The sequence below is a fragment of the Strix aluco genome, chromosome 14 (assembly GCF_031877795.1).
Source record: "Strix aluco isolate bStrAlu1 chromosome 14, bStrAlu1.hap1, whole genome shotgun sequence".
Taxonomy (NCBI): Eukaryota; Metazoa; Chordata; class Aves; order Strigiformes; family Strigidae; genus Strix; species Strix aluco.
The window spans coordinates 4,051,393-4,074,735 of NC_133944.1; the positions used below are offsets into that span (position 1 = coordinate 4,051,393).

The 23,343-nt window shown below is 45.3% G+C and overlaps 2 protein-coding genes across 4 annotated transcripts in view; one reads left to right on the forward strand and one right to left on the reverse strand.

Annotated features, from left to right (window-relative positions):
* Positions 1–23,343, reverse strand: part of KLHL36 (kelch like family member 36) — a 100,965-nt gene that overhangs the window by 20,800 nt on the left and 56,822 nt on the right. For 2 of the 3 annotated variants that reach the window (XM_074839306.1, XM_074839307.1), the window contains one exon: positions 18,017–18,106. The gene's annotated coding sequence lies outside the window, so the exon portion shown is untranslated. Of the gene's footprint in view, positions 1–2,285; positions 2,302–18,016; positions 18,107–23,343 lie in introns of those variants that run through there. The other variant, XM_074839308.1, reaches the window with a different exon arrangement.
* COTL1 (coactosin like F-actin binding protein 1) lies at positions 369–22,058 on the forward strand. The gene is made up of 4 exons (XM_074839309.1): positions 369–534; positions 805–887; positions 10,887–11,044; positions 20,690–22,058. The coding sequence occupies exons 1-4, from the start codon at positions 458–460 to the stop codon at positions 20,798–20,800; spliced, it is 429 nt and encodes a 142-aa protein (XP_074695410.1). The 5' UTR covers positions 369–457; the 3' UTR covers positions 20,801–22,058.

Here is a 23,343-nt window from a genome sequence, read left to right on the forward strand (position 1 = left end):
ACCGGCCGAAAAAAACCCAAACAAACTCCGCATCACTGCGGGGGGTCCTCCGCGCCGGGACGAGCCCCTCGCCCCCCTGCCCGGGCAGCGCCCCGGCTTCGCATCCTCAACACAGGTGCCCCCCCCATCCCCACCCCCCCACCCCGTCCCCGGGCTATTGCATCACCCCGAAACCCCCGCGCCGGGGCCGGGCGGGGCGGGGGGGGGCCGGCCCAACGCCCGCCGCGGAGCCATTGGCAGCCCGGGGCGGAGGCGGGCCGCGGGCCGCGGGCGGCAGCGGGCTCGACACTGCGCGGCACTGCGCGGCGCTGCGCGGTGCGGGGCGGCAGCAGCGGCAGCAGCGGCAGCCCCGGCGGTGGTGGTGGTGGTGGTGGTGGTGTGTCCCCCCCTCCCAGCTCCGCGCCGCTCCGCGCTCCCCACCCCCCCACCCCCCCCCTTCCCCGGCGCGGCCGCCCCCATGGCCACCAAAATCGACAAGGAGGCGTGCAGGGAGGCGTACAACCTCGTCAGGGACGATGCCACCGAGGTGAACTGGTAGGTGGCCCCCGGCATCTCCCGGACAGGCACCGGTGCTCTGTGATTCCCCTTCTTCTCTCCCCCTCCCGAAAGGCTGACTTTTATTATTCCCCTTCTCCTCTCCCCTCCTCCCCCTAAAGGATGTCTTCTTACAGTATATTCTTCCCCATCTCCTCTTTTCCCTTCCTAATGGCTGATTGTTCAATATATTATTCGCCTTCCCTTTCCTCCATCCCAAAGGACGACTTTTAAATGTATTCTTCCCCTTCTCTCTTTCCCCCCCCAAAGGGTGACTTTTAAATACAATGGCTCTACAATCGTCCCTGGAGACCAAGGGGTAGACTATGAAACCTTTAAAAGGAAGTGCACAGGTAAGCTCCTTGATTGCTTTGGCACCTTGCCGTGTTTCTTGCTGCTCGGTGCAAGGGGGGAAAGGATGGGAGAAAACTTGGGTAAACTGGAATTAGTGCTGCTGCTTCCCCGGGTCTGCCCGGTCCTGCATGATCAGGTTTCCACCCTCCAGAGTGCAACTCCCTGAAGTCCATAGTCCAGCCGCTCCTTTGTCTCACCCTTAGACTTAAGGTCCTTTGGGCTTTTTCCCCCCCTTTGCACAATTTTTCATTGCTTCTCGGTTATAAACAAGATACACTGCTCGATTAGCAATGGTCTCCTTGTTTAGTACTGCAGTTTCAAAGCAAAAAAGACTCAAATTTTTGCAGCTAAAAAGATGCAGTCATACAGATAATTTTGCAATAAAATTCTATAAATTGTATTCATAGCGCTAAAGTAGCTGCAGTTAGAAGGCTTGCTCGGATTTTTTAAGAACAGGAAACCCGAGAAGAGAGTGGTTATGCCAGAGATCGGCTTGAACAATACAGCACAGAAAACAATCCTATATGTGGGGTTGCACAACCGCAACAGTTGCAGCTCTAGGTTTAAACGTGGCAGTTGATTGTTGAACTGTTAGTTGTAGAACATTAACAAGAGAAACAAAGCCTGGGGAAAATGAAAATAAATTGAGGAATATTTAACTTCATCGGATCTTAACTTCTGATGTGTTTTAGAAATGTGGGCTTTGATTTTTCTCAAAATAACTTCTAGGGGGGAATTGTGTAGCTTTTCCTCCTACCTTGGCTGCTATTTAACAATGTCACCAAGTGACACGAGGTATGAAGCATTTGTAACTCATACTGGACTATAACAAAGTCTTCCTCACTTACCTAGTTACTCTACAATCAGGTATGATGGTTAACCTGTACTTTTAGGATTCGGTATCTGTACTGTGAAGGAAGGGTGTATTGAGCAGTCACTCCCTTCTCCAGGTGGGGCGAGTCCCGAGGCGCTGTGCTCAGAGTCCCACAGCTATTGAAACGCCAGTGCCTGTCCAGATTGGTCTGTCAAGCCCTAGGGCTGGGCTGTATTTTATTGAGCTGGAGGGGAGGACTTCCAGTAACTTAAATGAGGGCAGGACCGGACTGATATTTATCAGTCAATAAATATCATAGGAGAAAAGTACATTTTAGCCCTTGGAAAGCAGCCACTGAATCAAGATGGTTCGGACTGCTCTGCTATGACATTTGCAGGGAGGTCTTGCTAGACTTAACACAGCTACTTGTTTCCAGCTGTTCTTGAGACCTTTGCAGGGAAAATTCTCAAAACTGAAAAGGATCCTCTTGTAGGTGATGTCAGAAGAGCTGATACCCTGTACTGCAAGAACTCCTTCCCGCTCAACTCTTCTTAATGGGCAACATAAGGAAAAAAGCAATTACCTGGCACATGGGGAAACCCAGGGCTCAGTACTTTTGAAGTTCATGCCAACGTTATCTGAAGGGTTAGTAGTTTTCTTGGGAGGTCAACGGCTTCAGTATCTGAGTGCCATGTTCTCCGTCTCCCCTGGTGGCCAAGATAACTGAGCATCTCCAGGGTCTCCAGACATCTGGGGCTTGCAGAGGAACCCTCCCCATTCATTTTTTTAAGGAGTCAATGTCTTATTTTATCTGAACTGATTTTTAATGCTTTGTCTGGAGTGGCACCCTCTCAAGAAGAGTTCCTATCTTCCCTTCTGTAGCAAAGACAATACTTTTAGCCAGTGGCTAAGCAGGCAGGGAGGCTTTTGCAGAGAGCAGGCACCGGTTGGGCTGGGTAGGATGCGTATAACAACTAATGGAGGAACATATTGCACTTTGGAACGTGGCCAGTTTTGTTTTCTTGCCATCATTTGCATGTGCCAAACCCTTATTTATAAACAGGGTATTAAAACAGACAGAGTTTAAGGAAACCTTGTTTTATACCAGCAAAGTGCCAAGCTGGCCCCAATACTGAAGCATTTTTACAGCAAAAAGGAAATTTTGCATATTTTAGGCATAAGTGTGGTAAGGGGAGAGTTAAATAAAGGGCGACTGTGGCCTATTGTTAGCCTTTAATGTGGAGCTAAATCCCTTATAGCTGCTCCATTGCTCCCTTTCCCTCTTCCTTCCCATGCACCTGGTATGGGGCTGCTCCTCAAATCTACCTCTGGAGCACAGTTGTTGGAGGTTTAAAGAACTAGGGAAATTCAGGTACCGGGTTCTTGGCTAAGTGCTAGAAAGGATTTTCCTCCACCCACGAATTACAGTGCAGCAGTTGGGGAAGCAAGAGATGCAAGTTTCGGTGCCTCCATCTGTGCAGCAACCCTTCGCCTGGACCACTAGACGTAGTCAGAAAACAAGGCTCGTGCCAGCAGTGAAGTTAGAGCTTTCCTTCCCATCTGGAAGAAAGGTGCCAAATGTTACTATGAAGTAGAGGTGGTTGGAATATTTCTAGTGAAACAAAGTCAGTAAAAAAGAGTGTGAAGGGATGGGAAGAGCTGCTGAATTATTATTCCTTCCTATTGCTACATCTCTTCCCTCCTGGTCCACACGCCATCTCCTTCTACATTTTGCAGGAGGGGAGAAGAGCCACTATCAATGCAAACAGCTTCAGAAAATGTGATTAAAAGGTTAAAAAACCCTGGCATCAGAATAAACTTCCTTCCTTGTTTTGAATTCCTGTTTTGTGAAAAACACTGCCCTGAAAGCACAAAGTACTGCAGCTGCCTCTGGTAGAAGCTGAGCATAATTTGGTGGTTGAAGGTGAGAGCGGGAGCTGGAATTGAAAACCTCAGCATGCAAAGCATCACCAAGCCCCTCCGTCAGAGCTTGTTCTGTTCTACTTTCTGCACCATCTATTTCAGTGCTGTTCTGAGTAGCAAACGTCTGCATTCCCTGCTTTCTTTAATAACCATTCTTATTAAAAGCACCTTCGGCATGCGGTACATATTGCTTCCCTCCAGGGCATTAAATTACAGAGCAGGCGGTGTCAGTGTGTGCTAATTCATGTGGCTCTGAGACCAAGAAGGTCTTTTGTACCAGTTTGGAAGACATTTGCCTGTGGTGGATATCCTGCCTTATGCAATGACAGAGGTTAGGAAGGGCTGGAGGGGGTTGTTGGTAGCATGGTTGTATTTTTGCTTTTTCTTCCCCCCATACATAACTCTTTTCATGCAGACCATGGCCCAACCCATTCCTGATTCTGCCAACCTCCTCGGGGAACAAGAGTGGTTGAGGACAAAGGGAAAAGCAAGAAACTGAAATTGCTTCTTTTAATGGAAGTAGCAGTTCAAAAAGACTGTTAGAAACCAGCTCTCTGCAAACCTGCAGCAACGCTCTGTGGGCTGCCATTGAAGGAACACATGACATAGTGGGGTGCTGAGCTCCTGGGCAGGCAAGGGCCGTGCCCTGAGCCAGGAAGTGCTCTGCAGCCCCTCTACCTTGTGTGGGTTTCATTACTCTCACTGCTCTACTCTCAGATACACATTGAGCATCAGACCTACATGGCACATATCCTGGGGTGGAGGCTTTTCCTTCCTAAACTCTTTACTAAGCTTTGTGTACTAGCAGAGGAGTTAAGGAACTGCATAATCAAACTATCACCCTTTTCCCATCCCACTGTTTGAGAACAGCAATTGCCACTCTTAGAGGAAGAAAACATGGTAAGAAAAGCTTCAGTGCCCTTTTGTTCAGGGTCCCGGGGTTATGCTGCAAGCACAGCCTGAACCCTGGACTTTTGTGTATCAGTCACTGTCATGCTCTTTCTGTCAAGGTTTGTGTCAGGCCACAAGACGACTCAAACACTTTGGCTGGGAGGTTGTAGACTCTTCTATAGTCTCAGGCAGTAGTATTCTCTGTCCCCCAGATGTGTGAACACCTCTCCTCCAGCCTATCCCAAAGTCAAGTCAGGGGGTTGATTTAAACCACTGGCACAGTCAAGTCCTTACACGATTAGGAGGTGGCTGCTGGTGGCACTTCCTCTTGCAGTCCTGAGTAATGACCGACATATGGGGCTGCATTGGCCTTTGTCTGATCCAAAGAGTCTGGAGACCAAAGTTGAGGACATTAATTGTGTCAGGGTCATTAAACACACAGTGTAGACACCCCCTGTGTTTTCTGGCTAAGGACTGTTTTGGTTGGGCTTAACAGCACAGATTACGTCGGCATTAAACAAGGACTTAATTCAAGGCTTTTGATCCATTTTATTTCACAGTTATAGCTCTTCCCTCTGCAGATGGCATGAGTCCAGACATAGCATTAATTTGTTGTTTAGTAGTACGTGCCATCAGTACACTTTTTAAAAAAAAAGAAAGAGCTGAGCTGGTGGATTTGAAGCCAGAAACAGATAAGAGTTGAAGGTTATTGTACGGAAGGATGTGAGGACTCTTGGGTTTTTTTGTTGTTGTTTTTAATTGCAAAGTCTCATAACTGGGCTGGTGATGCTGTTGCTGAGAAGAGTAGAATGACATACAACTGAGATACTGAACTAAAAGTCTGGTCAAAAACATCCACATAAACTTTTGTGTGATACCTGACTGTACCAGACAGCTTGCCTCAGTTTCTGTACTACGAAGCAGCAGAGCATTGCATTGTCTCTGTCTGTGGGTTACTTTAATGTTTTTTAAAGTATGTATTCTGCCATTAAGTAACAGAGAGGTCAGGAGACTGTATTTCCCCCCATGCCACATGTGAACAGTTGTTTTTCAGTGCATCTCTGACAAAAGAAATAATGAGCCTTTTATTTGGAAAGCCCCAGTCCAGATAAATAATTGCAGTGACAGCATGAAATGGGATAGTTATTCATGTGTCTGCAAAGATCAAACCAAAACCATTCTGTGCATTCAGCACAAGGAAGAACTGAAAATCTTTGGTCTGAAATAAATACCCTATAAAATAATTTCTGGTTGACATAAAACAATAGGAAGGAAATAGAGATAGAACTGGCTCCTAAGACAAATGCAAGCTCTTTTGGGCTTACGACAACTGTCCTATAAAGCCTGGCCTGCATATAAAATTTAGGAGCTAAGAGTTGAGTGATCACCAAGAATATGTTGGCACCTTAAGTTGTAGGAAAGATTTGTAAAAATGCACGAGGACATATAATGAGGTAGGTGCTTATCTGTATTTGGCTACATCTTAGGTTGCTAAAACGGGCTTTGTAAATCAGTCTCCTACTGCTTTTTTCTTCTTTAATGTTCGGCTTGCCTGCTTTCCCTTAATATCTATTTAAAGGAAGACCTGGGGCCATGGGTGGCTTATGGGAATTTCACACTGTCTTTGCAGCATTTCCCTGCTCCTGGGCCCTCCCTGCTCGCTGTGAAAGTCGTGCTCGTGGGAGGGTCAGCTGAAGTGGCGTGTGTTTGACAGTGATCTCCTGGCTGCCAGCTGGAGCTGTGGCTTAGACTGTCCCTTGCAACGCACAGGAGGTTGTTTTAGGCAATATCCTCATTCATTTTTGTGGGAGTAACTCGTCAGGTTGAGTTCTGCACTGAAATAGTAACTCTTTGCATTCAGTTTAGTTTTGTGATGCTTAATTAAAATAGCATGGCTGTGGGTCCTGCGTTTTACCATCTTCTGCTAGGCATAAGAGCAGGTAAAGAAGAGTGCTGTATCTTTTGCATGTCCTTTGATTTGGGGCCTGCCTGGCCCTTACTTCTGGCTGACAAACGCAACTGCTCCTTTCTTCAGGGAAGGGGAACAAAGATTAGCTGGATCCCCTGTTTTCTCCCACTCTGCCCTCCAGTATGTAACCAGATCAGGGGAGAGACCACTACTGGACCACTGTCACTGGGGTAGCAGCAACTCATTCTGATGAAACGCTGCCGGGGCTTTCACTGGACCAGAGAAAGCTGGAGAAGTCAGCGTGGGGTCATTGTCCCCATGCACTTGTGTCCTGAGTACCCTGTACCCGTGTCAGCCACCCTGTGTCACAGGGAGAAGGTTTGGTGCCCCACTAAAGCATGCCCTGGGGGCCAAACTTTTTGTGTTTGTCTTAGAGGACTTAATGACCATGTCTGCATGGTGCAAGGCAGCATTACATCAGACGTATGTCAGGGCTTCAGCACAGGGTTAAAGAGGGAAAAACCAGTGTTTTCTGTCTGCACTTCTAGTCACATGACTACAGGGGTGGAAAATTGACAAATTAATCTAAAATTAATCCAATTGAAACAAACAAAATAAATCCTTCATGAAACCTGTCATGTGCCATCAATAATTCATTGTTGGACAACACAAAAGCAGATCATTCCATCAGCTGCCTTGCTGTATGTGACCTTGATTTAGCAGGCAGGTGAAGCTGGGAGCAGTGGCCTTATCTTGGCATGTCTCTGGCTTGGCCATTCAGAGCCGTAAGACTCAGAACCGTGATGCTTTTCACAGTGTATTTCATTCCTGCAGCTATTATCTTTTACTGATGACTCAGTGCATTTTAATCTAATGGGGAATTTTTTAGTACAGCTGAACCAAAGGGTTTGAGTGGATGAAAAACAGGAGAATACCATCAAGGAAATCTCTGCAGCTTGGCATCGAGCTTTGTTGACAGCCAAGGGCAGCTTAATCAGTATATTTGGAAAATCCTGCCTACTGATAAGTAAGGGGTTTGGAGAAAAATACTAAGTGATGCTCATTAAGGCATTCATTGTACTTCTCATTGTTTGTATAGCCCTATTGTCATGCTGTACAACCATACTTAAAGGAGTAGTGATATTAGTAGGAATTAATGTTGTTAATTTCCGCTGTTTGTAACTTCTGAGATCTTCTCAAATAAGACTGCTATTTCTGTTCTACCCAGATCTATTATTTGCTTCTCTCTGCCCCAAAATTCATGGCTGAGTGACTAGGAAGGTGGTTGCATAGAGCTAGGCAGGATTTCCTCTTTCAGAGGAAATCTACTGTCTCTCTATGATTTGTTACACTCTCCCACACACCCAGCAAATTCCTAAACCCACTGTAAGCATGAAGAGGCAGGGGCTGGGGGGTAGATATTAATGCCTTGAGATTTCTAGGGGAGTTGGCACTGCTGGCATTGATGACTTCCAGCACAGCGAGGTGATCTGGCAGGGTAGAACTGATTAACTGTGAAACAGGAAATCTGGGAGTATAAAAGAACTTGCGTTTTGATCCCATTATCACTCTGAACATGCTTCAGACTACTTGTGAAACTCAACCACTTCTGCTCAGGGATTTTGGCCTGCACTTGGAGGGGATCATACCCAGGCTGAACTAGCGCTAAAAACCTCCACATCTGTCCCTGTTGCCCTTTTAGGAAAGGAGACATGTTAATTGCTCAGGGCTCCAATTCACGTTCCCTCTTGGCTTTTTCTGCAGCTGCTGAAATGCTCCTCAGCTGCTGCAATTCACAGACTGGCACATCAAGTTAAAGCCTCACATATGGGTAGTTTATATGAAATACACTGGACTGAAAATTGTGGCAGCTGAAGCGCCTGTTCTGCCTACTGTGGGGAGACAGGAGGAGGAAGCACGCAGCTGGGGTGTAACTGTTCAAGCCCCCACAAGTAAACCAGCCCCAGGTAAATCCTGCCCAAGATGGTGACTCAGAGCCCCACATCCAACCTTAGTTGCTCATTAAACTTACTGGGACCTGACATGATGAAGTAAGAGTTGCTCATAGTCACTGAGTAGTAGGTGATCTAATAGATAAAAGCCCACATGGAATTGGTGGTTTGGCTCTCTTCAGTGCCACTGATCAAGCTGCTTTCAGACAGGATGGGAAAACACTCCAACCTTTCTGCTGAGAAGCAAATCCTGCTGCTGCCAGTGATCTGTGGGTTCATGTCAAATTAAAGTTCATGCGACAGAAAAATTCCTTCAACCTGCTTGCTACATTGCTATGAAAAAGCACTGCAGAAAAACTTGGAATTCTTCACATTCATTATATTTTTGCGTTATTTTTATTATAAATGGGCATATTCCAAAGCAGTCTTCAGGATCTGTAGCAGCGTTTGGTAGAAGGGGCAGGGATGAAAAACCTACATAGTCAAGGTGGAAAGTGATGGGTCCATGGGAAAGGCTGCGACACGGTTACAGTATAGTAGGGGCCAGGACTTGATGACATTAAAGTGCCTTCCAGCACTGTGTTCCCATAGGAACCACAGTACAATTCTTAGCAGAGTGTGGCCTCCTTTCCTGTCAGATCTGGGAAAGCAAGTTTTTTTCATAGAACTGTTAATAGTAACGCTGGGGGATTTACTGTCTCTCTTCACCTTGGGTATTTCCTGGCTGTCGGTTCATTTATGGTTCTAATCAATCTTGGGAAGAGGATTTACTGTCAGAAACAGGAGTCTCTCTGTGCGTTTCTTGTACTTGCCAGTAATAGTGTATCTGAGAGAATTTTGTTTGCCTGCACTGTTGATACACAACTCTTACTCTCCTTCCAAAGATCCATGTGGATTTTTCTTCTGAGTAAGATCTCTTTCTTTCTCTTTGTTTCAAATTTGAAACCTTTAGAGGAGTTTGTTTCAAATGCTGTACTGGCTCACACACCCCCTCCATACTTTTTCCATTTTTCCCCAGTAGTCCTCTGTCAGTGGCAAAAAAGTACATAGAGAACAAAATAGGGAGAGCTTAGGTGGGGGTTTTTTTTCAGACTTTAAAACTTATCTTTTATAAGGGGACGTTGTCTTTACTCACACTTCAGCAAAACAAAGTGTTAAAGGAGCTCTGAGATCTGTCAGTTTTCAGAGAAATCCCACTTTTTTGCACTGATTCCTAGCAGCGTATTTTCCGGGGATGAGCAATTTAGAACTGCTTCTCCCCCGTCCCCAGAGCTCCTGGGGCTGTCCTGACCGTTCATGGAGCGTGCTGTAACGGATCCAGTGATGGGGATGTTGGCAAACGTTACTACACCTGGAGCCTACGTTTTCACCTGGCAGTAGTCAAGGCGGCGAATAACTATAAAACATGTTGAACTGGTCACAACAAGTGTAACCAGGATTAACATGATTCTTTTCAAACAGCAAGTTTGTTCTTTCGTTTTGAGTCATCTCATTTCATTTAAAAGGTCTTGAGTGACCTGTAACAGATGAAGTAGCTATGATTAGGTATATTCCACGATTGCACAACTGCCCATCTGCTCTGCTTTTCTGCACAATCCTGGTTGAAGGCTCCAGCATCGTGCATGCCACCGAGGCTGGGGATATGAGTGGATGGTATCACACGCTTTCTAAGTGCCTGTGATCATGAAGGCGTCCAACTGCCTCGGTTGATGAGTCACCCTGCAATGAAGGAACGAACTCTTCGAGACAAGGAGTTTACAAGGTTTTTATGCATATGGCCAGACTAAATAAGCAGTCTGGCGTGATATAGCAGAAACCAGCTGTGAAACAAAGATCAGAACTGTTCTAAAATCCAAGGCCTTTCTCTACAGGGCTTTGGAAGAAGTAGAAAAACACATCTGGGGAAGTAATTGCAGATTTTTCTTTTGCTCCTTCTTCTCCCCTCCTTCTTATAAACTCGAACTACAGGTGAGCCAGAAACGTTGCTGAAGGGAAGGAGGGGAAAGGATCAGATTTGCACAATGGCCAGTTTCTGGGTATATGTTACAAAATGTGACCCTAATCCTGCTGTCCTGTAAGAAAGAGACACTGGGAAATCCTTTCTTCTCTTCTTGACCAGTGACCTACAGGTGACTGATCTGCCTGAACATGTAACAGGGGTTAGCTTTGTGCTCTTGAAGTGCCCGTTGACTGTATTTTAGCCATTTCCAAACTCACTAGCAGCACACTAATGTAGCATGGGCTGGCCAGCACAGCCAGTTTCCTCCCAGTAACTGAGAGCACCCCAGGAAGAGGCAGGCCTAACACTGGCAAAGCACACCTTGCAAGCAAAGGGCATATAAGCAGCGCCCCTGTATTGCCCTGTTAATCCTGAACGATGGTGTTATAACACAGGATCAGTGCCTTGGCTTGGTCTTTAAGTTGCGAGCAATAGTCTCACTCTGAACAACGGCAAGGCAGGGACGTTTCTGGTTTTAATCATTTTATCCTTTTTGCTTTGTCTCTCCAGATGATGTTCGATTGTTTGGCTTTGTCCGATTCACCACCGGTGATGCCATGAGCAAGCGAGTCAAGTTTGCCCTCATCACTTGGATTGGAGAGGATGTCAGTGGCCTGCAGAGAGCCAAAACTGGGACCGACAAGACTCTGGTCAAAGAAGTAGTACAGGTAACCTCTTCCTTCTGCTTCTAACCGCCAGTTCTCATCGCTTTTAGCTCTACAGACACCAGCAGGAGAGAGGGGGAAGGATTGGATCATCCTTCAATTTAGTAGTTAATCCTTTAAAAAGAAGACAGTTTCCTATTGCCTGTCTTCCTACTAGGAAGACTTAACATCCGCCCTTTGAGCACTCAGGCATAAAGAAGCACGTTTGAGCTTAAGGCTCTCTTAACTATTTCATGAGGAGGAAATATATGCACTCCCCTCCTTGTCACCATTAAGATGTTTCCCATCTCCTTCCTTGATATGGAAATAATGTAATATTGAATGGCAGAGAACAAGGCAGTATTAAGTTAAGCAGGTAACATTAAACAGAAAACCCCACGCCCTTGTTTAAACTTCTCTTGAGGCCTTTTGTCTCTGCACAGTGAATTCGTGGACCTAATCAACTGAAGTCTGAGGCCCCTATCAGTACCAATTAACTAACAGCTCTTAATAGATAACTAGATTTGAATAGTCTTATGTTTGTCCTTGGCGTGTCAGGGAAAAAGAGAAGTGTGCTTGGTACACACCTTGGAAGGGCTTCATTTGAATTTGTCTGCCCCAACTGAGCTTATCATTTGACTCAGCCAAGGCCTCCCAGCACACTCTGAGCCAGGCTTGCTCTGTTGGGCTCCAAGCTCAGTCCAAGTGAGTGAAAACAAGAAACAGCCACAAGAGAAGAGAATTGTGGAAGGCTGCAAGAACTGCTGCCGAAAAGCTGACTTTAATGGAAAAGATGCTAATGTTTAGCAAGTTTCCTCTGAAGAAGTATTTAAAGTAAGATTAGCTTTTTCATCTAAGCCTAGGGCCAGCTCTCCAATGCCTGAGAAACGGTATTTGTTATGCGCTTGGAGAACAGGCTGATTATTGAAATAATCTCTCAATAATTGTGTTCTTGCCTATGTAAAGAAATCTCCCAATAGGACAATATGAAGGATGAGAATGAAGTCCCTCTCAATTCATTGTTAGTTTGTATGATACAGAAGATTATTTTTAGATAAGAAGCATGAAGAATGTAATAGATTCATAAACTTCTGGAAGATAAGCACTGGTGCTAAATGTTTCAAAACGGGAACTACGCAGAGGGGTCCATTCTGAAAAGAAAGTTCAGTAATGACACCTGAGAGATAGGAAAGCAAATCTCTGTTCATGTGAAGGAGCTGAAACTGTAATTGTAGCTGAAGATGAAATTATAGAGTACGAATGAATGACTCATATAGGAGTCACTAAGCCCAAGATTTTTTAAAAAATATGTTTAGACAATTTATTCCCGTTGAGTTGAATAGCATTCCTGAATGCTGTTCTAAGATCTGTCCCTCAGGTCTGTTACATATAATTTGCAATTTCATTTGTTTCATCTTTGATTCGTAGTCTGTATGAGTTAATAATCTGGTGGAACATTAACCTTTCTTGGCTGTTACTTAAAAGCTTTCACATTCCAATTAATCTGTACTAGAATATGAAAACAATACAACTTGGGCTTCATACGCTTTTATTGAGCAACCATGTCTATAACCCTCTCCAAAGCATTTCTGAATGGAATGTCAGTGGTGATCTCCTTTCCATAAGAAATTATCTTGACAACTATTTTGAATAGTTCTACATGTGCAACTGAGTGCCTCTGAATGGAGTGGGATAAAAGCAGAACTATTTTCTTCTTTTTATGCATGTAACCTTGCAGATAATCCGTCAAAAAAAAAGAGGACAAGAAAGTCCAACTGAAATTTAGTGGAGGGAATTTATCCCAGAGCTATTTCACTCTTACTAGTTCTCTTGACCTTCAAGTACATTCCTAGTCACCCCACTGCTTCTGATTTTTACAGAGATTATTTGAGATGTGAGTTACACATAGAAGAATTCAGTTGGTTGTTTACTGTAATGATAAACGAGAAATCTGACTCAGTGTTGGTTCATCATTAGGAAAAAGTTTACCCTAAAGTGGGAATGTTTTTCTTTACTAATGCTGAATCTAGGCTATTGACAGAGTTTGTTTCTCTGCAGTTTTACCTGCGTGCATGGCCCATAGGTGCACTTCCCCCATGCGACATGGCTCTCCTTCCAAGGAGGTGTGGCACAAGGAGGCTTCTTCTACAGCAGATAACAGCTTTGATTTTGTGAGATATATATAGAAGTGATTGGTTGGGATTCCAGAACATCAGCTCTTCAGTCTGAGAAGCCCTCAGTAAAACTTGAAGGGCTCTCACTATCTTGTAATATTTGCAAAAGCTAACTGTGGCTCTTTATTTAAGACCAAAGCTCCAGTGTGAGGGGAGGCCTGCTTTATATTCACTGCTATGTCGTAGATGCACTGAGGAGCTACGGTTGAGCTCTGCTCAGAGCTGAACAAACGCCAATAAACGTTGTTCTTCCGCTGAGACACTCAAAGTGAAAGACAGCTTGAATACCGCCTAGCAAGCAAAACCCACCACGTTGCATCTGTAGAATAAAGAGTGTCCACACATGGTGATTATTAATGGTCTCCTAGAAGCACCTGCCATAAGGAAAACGCAAGGGATATTAACTGTTGAAGAGTAGATTACGGGTTTGTGAACAAAAGGATGATATATTATAGAGCAAGGAGAGGAACTGGGTTGCCCTCGCTTTTGTATTCCTCCCGTGGAAGGGGGAGCAGGTGCTCTGAAATCTATAGGGAGGTGGCTTGGGAAGCAATGCTGATAGTCAGCGGAGGAGGTTGCCAAAAAATCTCTCAGGAAGAAAGGACAATTGATTTTAGCTGTAATAACTGTAAAATTACAGGGATGGATCTCATCTGGTGCAAATAGCCATAGCTCTCCTGATCTGTACTAGCTGAGAATCAGGTCTTCTTGCTTATTTGGGACTATCCTTATTACCTCTTTAACACTGTTGGAAAATGGGTTTTGCATTTATTGTATTTGTTTTGGATTGAAGAAAAATTCATGTTGCATTTAAGGAACATTCAGTAGCTTTTTTTTCACAGCCATTTATTTTCCATCTTTTCCTCTTTACCTCAGCTGGAAATTTTGGATCACGTCTGTGACCTGGTCCAAGTAGTTCAGCTGAGAGCAGGTTAGAAGTAAGACCAGGATGGGGAACAAGTCTTTATCTGTATCTTCTTTAGGGTACAGCTAACGCGTGGAGACTTTCCTGTGTAAATGGAGACGTGGAGTAAGGTGATGCAGTATCCCACCTTTTCTCCGTTAAGCTTCTGTCTAGGCCAAGGACAGACCTCGGGGTGGGGGGTGGTAGCATGCAACGTCCCGTGCTTTGCAGACTGTTGCTTAAGATGTTCGGGAGTTCATTTCTGGGGTACAGTCTAAACCTAAATCTAGAGTGATCTAAACTTAACAGCTGGGGAACTTTATGAAGCAGTACACCAGGATGACTTAAACTCCAAGGCGGCATGGACTGTGTCCTCAGCAGCAGCATGTCTCACCTTGTGCACGTGGGTGAGCTGGCAGATGAGCCACGCATGCAGCAGACCCCCCAGCATTTGTGTCTGCACAGCTGCAGTTCTATCACTAGCTGTCATGCCAAGGTTGTACCCAGCTGGCAGTAGATACCAGCTGAACGGAAAGGCTTTGGGCATATTTTCTACTTGGCTAAAAAGGAAATCATCCAAAGCTTGTCTTAAACTCATGCTTTATGTCCTTGGCAGTAAGGACAGTTCTGCCTTTTACCTCCTTTATATGCACAAGCTGTGGTTCATTCAGCCTCAGGACAAATCCGTCCAGGACACTCTCTGTGCTCTGAGGGCTGTTGTTTTGACCTCTTTTATGCCAGAGGCCCAGGAGAAACAGGTCGGTCAGCTTAAGCTGAGAAATCAAGGCTATTGTAAGCTGCTTGTCATGGTTAGGAACAGCTGCCCACATGAGGTTGGCTTCAGCCATAAAAATTCCTGCAAGGTGAAACCTGGCAGCTGTGGGTTTTAAGTACAGGAGTGTCAGACCTTCCAGTGAACAGCCCCCTTCACTTTGCAGAGAGGCAGAGGGATGATGTTGTGGTGCTTTTCTTCAAGTAAGGACAAGCTCAAGCACAACAGTTGTGGGGCTGGGAGCGGCAGCCGGTGCTGGAGTGGTCCGGTTTTGATGTAAATGCCGAAGAACTGAAAACAGGACTTGGTTTCCCTCTGAGTGTTGCTTCCTCTCTGTGAACTTGTTGCCCTTCATGACTGCATTTCCTACCAGGAGATTTTAACCCTTAGGCAGTGAGGAGGTCTTTTTCCTGACAGGATTGAATTCCCCTGCAGGGCTGTCTCAGCAAAGGGACTCCCCAACCTTTGCCAGTTATTTTTTTGCCAGTCTTATTTTCCATAAATTTTGACTCTTCTCTGTTTTTTTCAGCACTCCTGCCCCCACGAAGTCATGTGCTCTATTATTTGCTTAAATCATATTCAGGGTAAAACAGCTCTGTTTCTGTGAGCAAATATTTGTGGCATTTTATTCATTATTATTTTTGGTGAGGAATTTTTCTGACTTTAGTGATGTCAGCAAGTTTACTGAGTTCCTGCTTTGGTGCTCATGGCCACAACATTTTTTGTTCACCTTTTTCTTTTCCTCTGGATTCCTCACAGCACTGATGCTGGTACCTCATGAGGGAGGTCCCACTTACGGGGTTACTGTCCCTGGTCTCGGGACAGATACAGCCCATATAAACTCCATGTATGTGCATTAGGTTTCCCATATTAGTACAGGGGCCTAAACAGAAGATGGTTTAATAGCTTTGTTAGAGGCAGTCAGAAAATCAAACTCATACGGTAACGGCTATATGGCTTTGAGACAGTCTTTCTGAGGAGGGTGAGTGAGATCCTGCTGGGAAGACAAACAGAATTGTTCTTTTTGACTGTTTTTCATATTCTGTTTTACTGTGATGACCATACCAAATGGATATGGATTTACAAGAACTCCTAGTCCTAGTCTAGAGAAGGTGGTAACTTTATAAGCAACTTCTTCAGGCCAGAATAAGCAGCTTCTCATCACCCCACATCTGACACACAGCCCCGTGACTTTTCCAGTGGGATGCAGCACAGATAGGAAGAATTTGCAGATCAGCTGAAATGTAGTTCCCATTGCTGAGAGATGCATTTGCCAGAGGTTTTGGCTGGCTTCTCCCAGTGGCTGGAACTGGTCCACGTAAAAATTCGCAAGGAGTAAATCTGAAGAGAGGGTTTTTACTGATAGCTTGGACTCTGACAGCTGATTGCTGGACCAGATTTGGTGTAGCCAGAGTGGAGGGCAATGCTACTGTATTGCTATAGCTGCTTGTTACTTTATAGCTCTCCTTGTATTCACAGAAGCCCTGCTAGAAAATATCTCTGCTGCAGCCATGGGACATGTCCTTTCTTCCCCATGACCCCAGGTCTAGGACTCATACCATGGTGGAAAAGAAACATGGGAGATGTCTTCTCCTCTGTGCTGCATCTGCGCTGAAAATAAGATGACCAGTGGATGGGAGTGGTGACATTAAGCACAGTGGAACTGAGGACTCTGAACATCAGTGGAGGCTGCTGCAAGCCCCAATGTAAATAAAAACAGCAAGAAGCTGCTCAGCTACCTGGCACTCTCCCTAGCTGCTAAGAACCCAAGTGTCTGTAGACGATACAAGGATTTTCCTTCTGGCTTCAGGCCTACCCATGCTGGGATTTATAAGGGTCTCTGCAGACCTATTTGGTACAGTATCTGCACCAGACAGATTTTCCCTTGGCCAGCTTAGGGAAATTTTATGGCCCCATATGCTAAACATTTAGGGCCTGGAATAGGAAGAAAATCTACTCCACCCTTTTTTTCCTCCCATAAAGTTGTCTGGAAGAGAAAGGCTGGACTGAGCTTGCTGTAGAAATTTCAGGCATCCCAGGGAGAGATGCAGACTCACTCTTTGCAACCTGACCTGCATGGTTGGAGCCCTTTCTCTTTGTAGTGTTGCATGGAGGTTGACACTGGGATTGGATTGCAAAATTGTGACCCTCTGCTACTTGGGCACAAAGTGAAGCACGTGCTAGATAGGTGTATTGAAGGACCATGAGCAAACCTTACTTTTTACGTTGTGGTCAATGATTTGAGGGGCAAAGCAAAGAGACTGTGGTCACTGTTGTGTCATGAGAGTGATAAAGATAAATGGCATCATTGTTTTTGTTATCTGTAGGCTGCTGGTGACTCTGGGGTGAATACAAAGGCTAGAATTCACTGGCAGGGCTTGCTGCAGTTATAAAAAAGCTTGGGGATAGGGGGAGGAGATGAGAAAAGGAAGTGGAGGGTGTAAAGTGAAGATGCATGTCAGCAAAGCGAGGGCCCAAGCATCAGAGTTATTCGCTGCGCCTTAGACAGCTATAACTTCTGCAATTCTCTTGAAAGGCATTAGATATCGGTATGTGTGAGAGAAGAGAAAGCAGGGACTTTCCCCACCCCAATCTCTTAAGGGCAGAAAGAAAATCTGGTGGCAGAGCAGAAATCTGGCTGAAGTAGGATGCCTGTTGGCATTGCTGTTAGCCACTTGAAGCTAGGAGTTTTTCCAGTGCTTTGTGGAGCTGGTTTGCTGTGATCAGTTATTTCTAATTGCAGATGACAGTCATGCCAAACAAGGACCATTGCCTGGTCTAGCTATCAGCCCCAATTAAATCAGTTGGGAGTAGTTTTACATTCTGGCAGTTTCAGTGGGGTCAAAAAAAGAGTGACCTCTGAATAAGCTGGCATTCAGCTGAAATGTGCTGCTGTTGATGATGGGTGCCCAATCTCCTGATCTGAGAGACAGAGTCCCTCCTGTCTTTCTGCCCTGATGACACAGGAGGCAGTTTCAACTGTCTCTAAAATACTTATATGCCTTCCTTCCCCTTATGATTTGCACCCTGAACAAAAGCTCAACCCCAAAGAGCTCAAACAGTGAATTCAGAGTGTGGAGGGAGGCTATGGATGAAGAAGGGTCAAGCAGGATATTGGAATCAGAAGTTCCAGGCAGCAAACTCACCAGAAGTATCTTCTCCCCTTGGGGCCAGGCTGGATGAGACGTTGGGTGAGTAAAGCCAGTATGAAGAACCAAAGAAGCTGCTGACAGCACCTGCCAGCAGAAAGGAAGAAAGCAAAGTGTTATAAATAGCGGTGACCCAGACTGCACTCTGAGGGTAGAAATCTGGCACAAGAGGAGGCCCAGTCAGCTAAGAGGATATTTAAGAGTGGCCAGGAACAGAACCCATCTGGCCACTGCTAGGGGTAGATTGTTCAAACCTTGCAAGGTGTCTCGATGGCATTGACAAGAAATAGGGGCTGGTGCCCACAGATCATCACCCAGGAATCACCTGGCTAACTGTCTAGTTGACAAGACATTTGAGTAATTATAATTACTTCATGGTACATATAATTTAGTTCCTCTCTGTTCATGCATGAGTGCACTTGCAGTTTTCATTTCAGAATCAGCTGGATTCTGCAGAGTGGGCATTGAAGAAAACCCTCCCTGCATTTATAAAATACATACACTTTTCATGGAATCCCTCTCAGAAATTATTTTATGGGCCTGCCTTAGTTCTCACTAAAGTCAGGGCAAAGACTAGCACTGAAGTCGGGTAGTCCTGGACAATCTGCTTCCTGAGTTAAGGAAAATTTGCTAAACCTGTTAGCACAGCACATAGAAAAGAGATGCAAAGGCTCAGCTCAAAAATAATGTAGGTAGCACACCTCAGTGAGCATCAAATAGTTGAACGTCACTTGTTTGGTCTTAGCAAGAGCTGAGCTTTGGAGAGATCTCACACAGGAGATCTGGAAGTAGGACATTTGTGAACGTGACCAAATCTAATGTTTTGGGCAGTTTGCCTCTTCATTTCCCATCTCAAAAAAAAAAGGATTTTTTTCTTTAAACAATTTCTTTCCCATTTTCCCTGAACTCTGCTAAGGCGTGGATGAGTGCCTGTAATGTCTGTCTGTCCTCACACCAGAAAAGCTGACCATTGAAGCGTGGCGCAAACGGTGCTGTGAAGCCATTATTATTTCTTAGGACTTTGTTTAGCTGCTGATAAACTAAAGCAGAGCAGACAAGGCTTCTCATAGCTGCTATAAGCTTTTTTTCTCCCCGCCCCCCCCAGCGACTCTTCGGTAGTGAGGATTTCCTACAGTGTGAAACAGGATCAGCTGCAGCCTGGGAGACTGGCATGGGGGAGGGAGCTGTTTTGCTCTCCCTTCCATTTCTTCCACCGCATGAAAGAGGTGCTGAGGCTCTTTCAAGCTGAATCCTTCTCCACCCCCTCCTTTACCCAACTCAGATCCCAAACTGAAACCCTTGAGATGCTGCCAAATACAGAGCTCTCCCATAGCTTGGAGTCTGAAACCAATTAGAAATCCCCCCTTCATGGTTGTGCCGGGGCTGTTCCAGCGCCAGGGAGACCTGGACGAGATGACAGCTTCTCTCTCAAAGCATCTCCTCATTCTCCCAGGCAGCCTCCATCACCTTTCGGGGCGCTCGCCACCGAGGGAGCCAGGCATTGCAGCTTTCCTGAGACATTGCAGCAGGGCTGTTGGGGTTTTAATTCTTTGTTTTTTTGGTTGTCAGTTTGCCCCTGGCCCTGCAGAGTGCAATGGATGCTTGTGTTGTTCATGCTGTCTAAAACCTCTGTGGGTTGGGGGGAAGGGAAAAAGACACATGCAATGTTTGCAGTTGTGGTTAGGAAGGGAAAGAAAATGCTAAAGCAAGAAGGAAATGTGCATGTTTGGTGAAATGTCTGTGCACACACGTGCATGCCACCCTTGCTGTGGGGCAGGAGGGACAGCCCCCACAAAGGCACAGATCCCTGACTGTAGTGACACAGCCCGAAAGGCACCCTGGGGTCCCATTCACAGCGATCTGCTCGGAGAAAGGTTTCCTCTGTTCACAACCTCACATCACAGCATGCTGCCTAAGCCTTGCCCAGCCCCCGTACCTTGCAAAGAGCATTCAAGCAGCAAGATAGCTGCCCTGCCATACACAAGTGTATTAATAAAGCGTGTCCTTAAAGGTCACTGTGGATCATTAGACCACAGAGCATAGTGGAGCCTATTAAAGACACCAGCAGCCTGTCTGGTACGGTTGGTTTTGGCCATGATGTGTATGATAGTTGAGAAGTCAGTAAATCTACTGAAGTAGACTGATTTGCTCCTGATACCATCTGCGTGTTGCTCAATCTTTAATTGAAGCATCCTCCTATAGCTGGTGGGGTATGATACTGTAGTGGACTGCAGTGTAGCACTGTTCTTTTTTTAGGACAAGGGGTCCTAAAAAGGGCACAGATAGGATTAGTGGCTTGCCCAAGATTATGCTGAGGGTCAGTGGCAGTTAGAAGGTCAACAGTTTTGAGCTTTTTAGTTAGCAGACTACTTAGGAAACTTGACCTAACCTAGCCTGTCCATTTATCACTAGGAAGAGTTGTTGCATAGGGCAGGATTTGGTCTTGCAGCCAGTGACTGCAGAAGTAGATGCATAAAATTTTTCTAGGTTAAGTGTTGGATTTTGCCATCGCTAGTCTTCTGTCTCATCCACCACTTTCTATTTATCATTCCTAACACAATAGATAAGGGTATGCAGCTCATACAGCCAGGAAGCTGGATAACCCATCTTTATTCAGGTACTTGGACAAGTATCCCCTTTTTAAACAGGCTTTTTCTTTATCTCTTGCAGAACTTTGCCAAAGAATTTGTGATCAGTGACCACAAAGAGCTGGATGAGGATTACATCAAGAACGAGCTGAAGAAAGCAGGGGGGGCTAATTATGATGCACAGACTGAGTAAACGCACGAACCTCCTGGCACCATCACCTGGATCTCAAAGGGAGGGGAAAGGCACAACAAACTAACACAACCGAGAGATGAGGCAACTGAAATCCCCAGCTTTCTGTGTGCGCACCTAAGACCTCCCTTTCTTTGCATACAGTGGACTTTTATTTTCCATTCCATCTCATGAAACATCCCTCTCTGGGGTTCTGGTTTTCTTTTTTCTCCATTTTTTTACTTACAACTCTGTCCATGTTCTCGCATCTGTGGAATTTAGGTTTGGCTCTGCTTTGGTCCTATTCAGCATTGTGTTTGTAGAGGCTTGCCATTGAGTCCTTCTTCATATGTTTGCATGTCTGTGTGTTTTAGTTGGGTTCAACCTGGTCTCTGAGGGGAGAAAGTTTGGGGAGAGTTCTGAACATTGATTGTTTTCATTTTTTAAAAATTTGTTCTGAGTGATATTCTTGGGAATAATATTTTTTGCTGTTCTAGGCTCAGATCAACTTGAGTTGACTTCACTCAAACTTTGATTAAATTGTCTAAGCTTAAACGTCCAGCTGAGATGTCACCTAATTGCTTAAACAACAAAGCGAACAAAGAAAAAACTCTTCAACTCTTAATAAATGGGAATAAATTTGCCTTAAACATTGTTTGACAGTTGCTATGCTATGTGCTACATCTCTATCCCTCCCTCTTAAAAATAAGATCCAACATGATCCGAATGTGGGGGTTGTTTTGTTTTTTGGAGTCATCATGGCACAGTAAACTTGAGGGGTTTAGAAATGTCTGGACACTTGTTCACTATTTTGTGTACATTGGTCTCTGGGTTTGTATTTGACTTTCCTAATGCTGGGGCTCAGGAGGTGAAACTGAAATGCATAGATTTCCTTTTTAAATGATGTCTGCAAAAATAGCAGCCGCTGAATCCTAGCAGCCTTCTCTGCCCATGTCCCCCCTGTTTTTTTTGCAGTTAAACACATCATCAGTTATTTGGGGCCTTCAGGCAGTGAACCATCCTGCAGCTGCGACTGAGGGATGGAGCAGGGCAGCTCTGTCCCAGTCAGGATGAAACGTTCAGCAGCAGAGGCCCAGAGATAACATGGGCACAGTTTGTTTGGTACCAAATGGTTTGTTTGGGGGGCTTCTTTGTATGGCTTTTTTTCCCATCAAAGGTAATTGTCCCCAGAATTATGTGTAGGGGGAAACTGTGTTGTACTGGGGCTTGGGAGTCAGTGCTATATACCCATTACAGAAATAAATGTTTTTCAGGAACAGTTCTCAGTGACTCTGTTGTTCTTTTACCTTCCCTGCAACAACAAGCCTATATTTAAGAGGTCTCTTAATCCTGGGTGTAAGGCTTTGAGCTCTTGCAATCTTGGGGCTGTTACGAGAATTAAACACTGGTTTAAATGTAAAATGATCTCAGTGCCTGCAGCCCTTGTCTGCTCGTCTCCGCTCTGAAAGGCAGAGGTGACCACAGTGCATCTGACACACTTTTTATTCAGCAGCTCTACATCTAAATTTCCAGCACCAAAATGCCAAGTGGGAATTATAATTAGGTCAAAGAGAATTTCACACCCACGTAAAATAAATGTAGAGAGGTCAGGAACAGATTTGGGAGCAAGACAACACTTTCAGAGTGAAGTTTTGCAGCTTCCTGCACAGGGTTACATGGGTGTTACAATTCTGGACTGAATTTACTAAAACTTGAGAGAAATGGTTATTTTTTACAGGACTGACAGTAGGGACAGACATAACTAATGGGGAAGAGCTTTGCAGAGAGCTTGTGATGCTCTGAACCTTTGCCTTACTGGTTCAGTGACCACAGTAAACTTTTATTTGACAGCTTGTGGGGTAGTGAGACAACAATCTCAGTCTGGTCTTGAAGCCTGGCAGCAGTATCACAAGAAATTCATCAGCACCAGCTGTGATGTGGGGTTTGATGCACTGATCAAGAAAGAGCTCAGCACAGAGGTAAAACAGCTTTCTCAGCCGCTCAGGCATCTGAACAAGACAAAGCAGAGCACTTGTGCTGCCTTTGGCTGGCTGGCTCCAGGGATGGAGGAAGTGAAGGCATCACCCTGGCCTCCTTGGTTGCTTTGCTATCCTCAGTCAACATATGCCTCCCACAGAGTATTTTTCTAAAGACTTTCTAAATATTTTATAAATATTTGTCCCCTCCAGGTAACTTCTCCAGGTGTGCCTGCTCCGTGCCCTCTGACAGCTGCTGTTGGGGCCCAGTGCCCTGCATCCGGGGCTGACTCACTAGCAGCGACTGGGCATACTGGGAGGGGAGACACAGGGCTTGTCCCTCCCTTGGATTTTCTCCTGACTTCTGCAGTGGTTTGAAGTGGGACTCCGAAGTACTCACACAAGATAACCATCCCATTTGCCCTTAGTCCAGTTCGCAGAACGTAAAAGATCCCGTATTCCCTCTTTGAATCGCCTCCATGATGTACTGGCACATGTGGTCCCATTTTGACCACAGGAGTATCAAGCTTGTAGTCACTAGTACAGCAATTGCATGAGCAACATTAGATAAACATGAGAAAAATGAGGAAG

What these genes read in the sequence shown, in the direction of transcription:
- COTL1 (XM_074839309.1), top strand. Translation starts at nt 458, where the DNA reads ATGGCCACCAAAATCGACAAGGAGGCGTGCAGGGAGGCGTACAACCTC. An exon ending in GATGCCACCGAGGTGAACTG is followed by an intron (nt 535 to 804) that starts GTAGGTGGCCCC and finishes CCCCCCCCAAAG; the next exon opens with GGTGACTTTTAAATACAATG. An exon ending in CTTTAAAAGGAAGTGCACAG is followed by an intron (nt 888 to 10,886) that starts GTAAGCTCCTTG and finishes TTGTCTCTCCAG; the next exon opens with ATGATGTTCGATTGTTTGGC.